The sequence below is a fragment of the Halyomorpha halys genome, unplaced genomic scaffold (assembly GCF_000696795.3).
Source record: "Halyomorpha halys isolate HHAL.00 unplaced genomic scaffold, Hhal_1.1 Scaffold28.1, whole genome shotgun sequence".
Taxonomy (NCBI): domain Eukaryota; kingdom Metazoa; phylum Arthropoda; class Insecta; order Hemiptera; family Pentatomidae; genus Halyomorpha; species Halyomorpha halys.
This window is the reverse complement of record NW_027110130.1, coordinates 1596971-1603440: the sequence shown is the minus strand read 5'-3', so window position 1 is coordinate 1603440 and position 6470 is coordinate 1596971. Positions and strand designations below refer to the sequence as shown.

Genomic DNA, 6470 nt, shown 5'->3' with positions numbered 1-6470 from the left:
AAACTCCTTAACCATCCTATCCCATTAATTCTTAATCTTTCATCCTTAACAATCCCTGATAATCCTCCGAGGCGTCTGAAAAGAAGATGGTCACGGGACCTTCTAATTTAAATTAATGATTGAAGTACCACCAATGGGCGGTTCCTTCCCAAGATTTTCAACTGTATATGAAACATACTACATATTTACCTTTTGTATTATTTTGTACAGTTGTAAATTACATAAAATAAATAATTAAAAAAGAATTGTTTTAGGACGTTGGAGGGTCCATGGTTGTTTTCGGATTTATCCATTGATATCGCTGTGGGAGAAGAGATGGCCAAAGAGATTCTTTATGATAACAGAAGTATTGAATTTCGTTCTTGAGGAAAAGAAATGGAACATTTTGAATGGATAATATATTTTTATGTCGGATCTTTTGTCTGTGGGTGTAATTTAGAAGTGTAGGTTATGGTTAATTTTGATCTTATAAACAAAAGAGGTGATAGTCCGGGTTAAGTTAAAGTGTTAAATTAAACGGCATTTCTGTAGCTCTATTTGTGTATAATCTTCCAATTACTTCTTAAAAATATATATATTTATTATTTAAATAATTTACTAACCGCGTTTTGAATGTAAGAGGATCCGAAGCAGAACATGGAAACTTCAATTCCTTGGTAGGCCAAAAATTGCAGGGACCTGAATATGAACATGGGATTTCCAGTGCTCCCCTGCCAGGAATAACATTTTATATAATATTTCATTTATGATTTTGTATTATGGTTATCTTATTTTGGATATTACTATTATTCTTATGTAAATATAAGATAGGCCATGTGCCGTTAAAATAACTCAAATAGTAATTGCACTATTCATTATAAACCTAAGTTTCGCCCCACTTATCAGGGCCTCAGGAGGGCTAAAAGATACAACTAAAATAATGTATTAAAATAAGAGATAACAAAAATAAAAGTAAAGTAAGGTGTTGCTAAAAACAATTTTTCTAAATATGCTACAGTTCATATAACAATGAATAAGGTAAAGAAAACAAAAAAAAAGTACATTAAAACGTATAAAATAACAAAAATTACAAAAAAAGTGTTTGATAATTAAGAAAAACGAAAATAATAATAACTTGACAGTACACGCTTAAGGAAGGAAACTAAGAGAATTATGAATAAAATAAAAGTCAAGAAAATAGAAAGACGAAAAACGAAAGAAAAATAATGAAGAAAATAGGCACAATTTTCTTTTTTAACCGATTTCTGTCACTCAGAAAATGAAGAATTTTTTCTTATCACCAATTTTTTTTCAAGAATTCCTAAATAAAATGCAAGATAATAATAATGTGCATTTATGTGAAATGTGCACTTTAGTGATAGTTACCAGACAAGATGTGCGCATAGAAACTTTTTTTTTAAAGAAAATATTTTATTTTGACATTTTCTTTTCTCCATTACAAAATGAGATGTACAGAGAATATTATAAATCAAAAAGAATTACAAAAATGTATAATATAATTAAATAAATAGAAATAATACAAATAAAACAGTAAACAATTAAAGACGGAAAATAGAATAAATAAAAATCAAGAAAAAAGAAAATGTTATCGAAAAAAAGAAAATATGTTTCTTTAAAATAGAAAATGGTGTTCTTTTTTATTCATTATTTTTATTTCCTTCTTTCTTTTTTCTTCCTTCTTCATTTTTCTTTATCTATATTTTATTTTTATTTCCCTTATTGTGTATGTTTCTCTTTTATATACTTTTGTTTGTAATATTTCCGTTTTTATTAATTGTTAAATACCTTTCTGTAATTTTAGTTTATTTTTACTTTTCACTTTATATCTTATTTTCAGTATATTTAATTTACTTAGTTCATTTTTATATAAACTTTCACATATTTTAAATAATTTTTAGCCTTACCTTAGTTTACTTTTATTTCATGTTATTTAGTTTCTTTATTTATTACATTATTTTATTTGCTTGTATCTCTTTAACCCCGATGAAGCCCTGCTGATGTTAGCTCATAATAAATAGTTTTATTATTATTTAAGTCATTTTTACCGCACCGAGACCATCTTCTTTTTATACTCTGTCAATAAACCAGTTCCAATATTACTTATACGGTATTTAAAACTTACGAATAAGAACTGGAATACAGCAATAATCAAAACGAAAATTCCTACTCCCAGAATCATCGTTACCAAGGGATTGTAAACGCTTCTTAGTTCCTCAGCGTACCTGAAAAAAAAAAAGAAATCTGAAACAAATGATATTAATTGTATACACTTAGATTTAGTAGAAAGTTTGTTCTTATAGCAACAAATTTCAATGAATGAATTTATCATATTTTACTTTTTTAATATGCTGAGGTCAAAAAACTTCAAATTTATAGAATATTATTATTCTATATTTTGGACGTTTGGGCTTTACCCCATATTCATGTACTATGTATCCTAAAATTGTAACAATTAATTTAATATTATTTTTTTCTGTATTTTTCGTATGTATACAATTAAAAATCTTAAATCTATATTTATCTTTTATTTATCATTTATATCAATATTAATAAACATTGTTGTTTATATACATATAATTAAAAATTACAATCACATTATTTAAATAATGCCCTTCACTAGTGGTGCATTCAAACATGCCCAAACCAAGGTAGCCCAAACCAATGAACCTCTTTGGACAAATCAATATGACTATGTGCTTTTTTTTACCTCCTTTTTTATATGTCTATATTTAATACATTTTCTATTTAAGTTAAACATTAAACATTATGTTTTTTAAAATTGAATAATTTTATTTTTAAATATTTTTCTTGATTTATATGATCAATCTATTTATTATGTCCGCATAATGTGTATTTAAATTTTTTGTTTCTGTTTTATAGTTTATAAATAGTTCATAAGCAATTTTATGAATTGCTTCTAAAACTCTTCTGCTTTCAGTGTTTTGTGTCATGTCTGTTATTGTGGGGTTTTTGAAGTTAAATTTATAGTTTACGGAGTTGAGCTTTGGGGCTACACTAAACCTTCGAATTCCTCTCGTATCCAATCTTTACAATCCAAAATCCTTCGTAAAATCCTCAATGCTCCTTATTTTGTTACTAATAAAACCACCCATAAAGACCTAAATGTTCCTTATGTAACCGATCTAGCCCGAACCCGATATTATTCCTTCCATAATAAACTCCCTAACCACCCAAACCCACTAGTTTCTAACCTTGCTTCCTCTTCCATTCCTGGCAATCCTCCGAGGCGTCTGAAAAGAAGATGGCCTCGTGACCTTATATTGTAAGCTGTTTTTAGAGTTCTACTACTGGGTAGTTTCTCTACAACCTGTATCATATCATTATGTCATTATGATCAAATTTACTTGTATTTTTTATACAGTTGTAAATATAAATAAATACATTTTTAAAAAAAAATTATGGTTTAACCTTATGCTTTGGTTAGCCAGTGCTGTGCAATTTATTTTATTGACGTTCTTACAGTTTGAGATGTATTGTTTAATTTTAGTTTCCATTTTTTTGGATGTCTTTCACCTCAGTATAGTAAAAAAATAATATAAACAACTTCCTTGAAAAGATAATTCAGAATATCATATTGATCGTATTTAGTTCATTCATGATAGAGTTTTATATAGTAATATAAAAGAAGTGCTTCATTTTTATTAAAAATGATTAGTAAAGTAGAGTAAAGATTAACATCCTTAGTAATTCTGGAAATTGGGAAAGGAAACCAAATGTTGACGAAAGATCAATAAAGACAATAAAATTACAGAATTATTGATATATTAAAAAAAAACTGGGATAGACTAGAAAAAAAAAATACCCTCACAAAATATAACACACAACGCGGACATGAAGACAAAATCAAACTGAAATTTAAACAAAAAGCTCGATGCGAAAAGATTTAGACTGTACATTGGTTCACACGAAAATTCGGAATAATAATTGTAATAACTAATGTGGAAGGTAGTTCTAAATTGTGTATTATATGATAATGGTGATATTAGATCAAGAAATTTATAATACAAAGCGAATGATTTATTATTATTTTTTTTTTTGCTAGATGAAAATAAATCCCATTAAGTCACATGTATACACTTCGTCGTAAACCTACTGACAGACTTACAGTATGCTTCAATAATGTTGCTCATACCCCTGTAGAACAGAACCGTTAAACTGGAATCCTCGCTCAAGACTGAAGAGACAGGGAACTGAACTTCGATTCCGACTATTACAGAACTTACTAGAAAAACGGTCAAAACTTGCAATTCATTAAAAAAGACTGGTTTACATGAAAATTATAAGGCCTGGACCTTCAAACTTCTATCGTATCTAATCCTTACCATCCAAAATCCTGTGTAAAATAAGGATTAATAAGGAATGCTCCTTAGTTTGTAACAAATAAAATTATCCATAATGACCTCAATGTTCCATAAGTAACCGTTCTAGTCAGAACCAGATAATATTTTTGTTTTCGAAATTTCTTGATCCATCACCAGTTCTCAAGTAATACAAAATTGATAACTGTCTTCCACGTTAGTTATGACAATTATTATTCCGTTATATTATTATACTAATCATTTTTTAGAATGGCAGTTTATATTCTCATTCCGTTCCCTGAGCTATATTTTGTGAAGGAATTTTTTTTAATTCTGTGGCCTATCCAAGTTTGATAATGAGGTTTTTTTTTAATATATATATCAATACTTCTGTAATTTATTCTTTTTTATTGTATTTATTTTTTATTAGTTTTTCGTCAACGTTTGATTCCTTTCTGAACTAAGTTACCTATGATTTTTATTTTTTAAACCACTTAAAACAATTATTATATATATTAAAAAAAAGGTTTCTATGTTTACAAGACGATGTTATAATCGATATTTATCCGTACGGCTACTTCTGAGAAGATAAGCCCGAATACATGGACACAGTATCAAGAAGTCTTCGCTAGTGATCGACTCGTCTCACTCTTCATTCCTCAACTTCGTCTATATTACCTTCGCCGCGTTTGAAGCACGGAGGAATACATCCAATCTTTAAGAATGAATAATTTTTACCATTTATTTCTTTAAATAATTTTCATATTTTAGTTTCTAATTTACTATATTCAAAATATAAAATATAAAAGAATATTGTTTCATTCATCAAAAGACTGATCTACATGACTGTAATAAAGCCAATCTGGACATATCGAGTTGAGCTTTGGGGTCGTATTCAATCCTTACAATCTAAAATCCTTCGTAAAATCCTGAATGCTCCTTACTTTGTCACAAATAAAATCATACATAAGACCTTAATGTTCCCTATGTAACCGATCTAGCCCGAACCAGATATCACTCCTTCCATCATAAACTCTCTAACCACTCAAACCCCCTAGTTTCTAATCTTGCATCCTCTTCCATTCCTGACAATCCTCCGAGGCGCCTGAAAAGAAGATGGCCCCAAGACCAGCTAATGTAAAATTTCATTAGAATGCTACCAATAGTTTCTCTACACGCCTGTAACACTCCAATTTAACTTAGATCAGATTTACTAAATGTATTATAATGTACAGTTGTAAATAGCAATAAATAAATATTTAAAAAAAATATTGTTTCATTAAATCAATGAGAAATAGTTTTATGCTAGTCTTCAATTTATTTTCTTCTTTTTACTTGCAAGTATTTTTTTGATTTGTATTTTTATTATTTAGAAAATATATTTTCCTTCTTTTTTAGTAAATAAATATTTATTTATATCCTTTTTTGAAATTAATCAAACTACTGAGTTACATATCTAAAACAATAATAATAAAACCTCAGTGAACTCGAAGGATAATCAGTGGCGTCCCTCCGAACCAAATCCACCAAATCAGTCTTAGTGCAATCCTCCTATCTTTGTTTCAGTCTACTCCTCCCACCGACATATTTATAGTTAATTTTAATTTTATATACAGACTTATCTTTTTTTTATTTACTGACTTAAAGAATAAATGTAATTTTAAGTCTAACGAGTTCGTTTCGGATGCTTTTATTTATCAAATTGAGGCGTCATAATCGTAATGCATTTAAGTCTCCTCGACCAAACGGACCTGCTCAAATTGTGATCAAAAAATCTTACAGATCATTGAATTGGCAGAAATGAAACTTTTTTATTTTTACTGCAGCATTTATACTTAAATTAATTATATTAATTAAATAAACCTTTTTTTTTTTAAAGCACAAATAATAAAAATCGTTGAGAACCACCCCTCCCCCTAAAAAAAAAAAAAAAAAAATGTTTGCGATATTTGCATCATCAGGAAGATTTGAATCCAGATAGTTTGGCCACCTATCAAAACATTATTTATTTTATGAAGATGGCCTGGATGGAGATAAAAGAAAGGTACATAAAATACCAGAGATAAATACTTATTACTAGATAACTTTTCGTCTTACTTTACTGAGCTTTATCAAGGTTAAATGAGAACAAGATGAAATCATTGTATCACA

The 6470-nt window shown here is 28.2% G+C and overlaps 1 protein-coding gene across 1 annotated transcript in view; it reads right to left on the bottom strand.

Moving 5' to 3' along the window:
* Positions 1-6470, bottom strand: part of LOC136795971 (odorant receptor 10-like) — a 13010-nt gene that overhangs the window by 4916 nt on the left and 1624 nt on the right. Inside the window, exons 2-3 of the mRNA XM_067048238.1 lie at positions 2123-2222; positions 603-710 (exon numbers count right to left, since the gene is read on the bottom strand). Of these exons, the coding sequence (XP_066904339.1) occupies positions 603-710; positions 2123-2222 (208 nt within the window). The remainder of the gene's footprint in view (positions 1-602; positions 711-2122; positions 2223-6470) is intronic.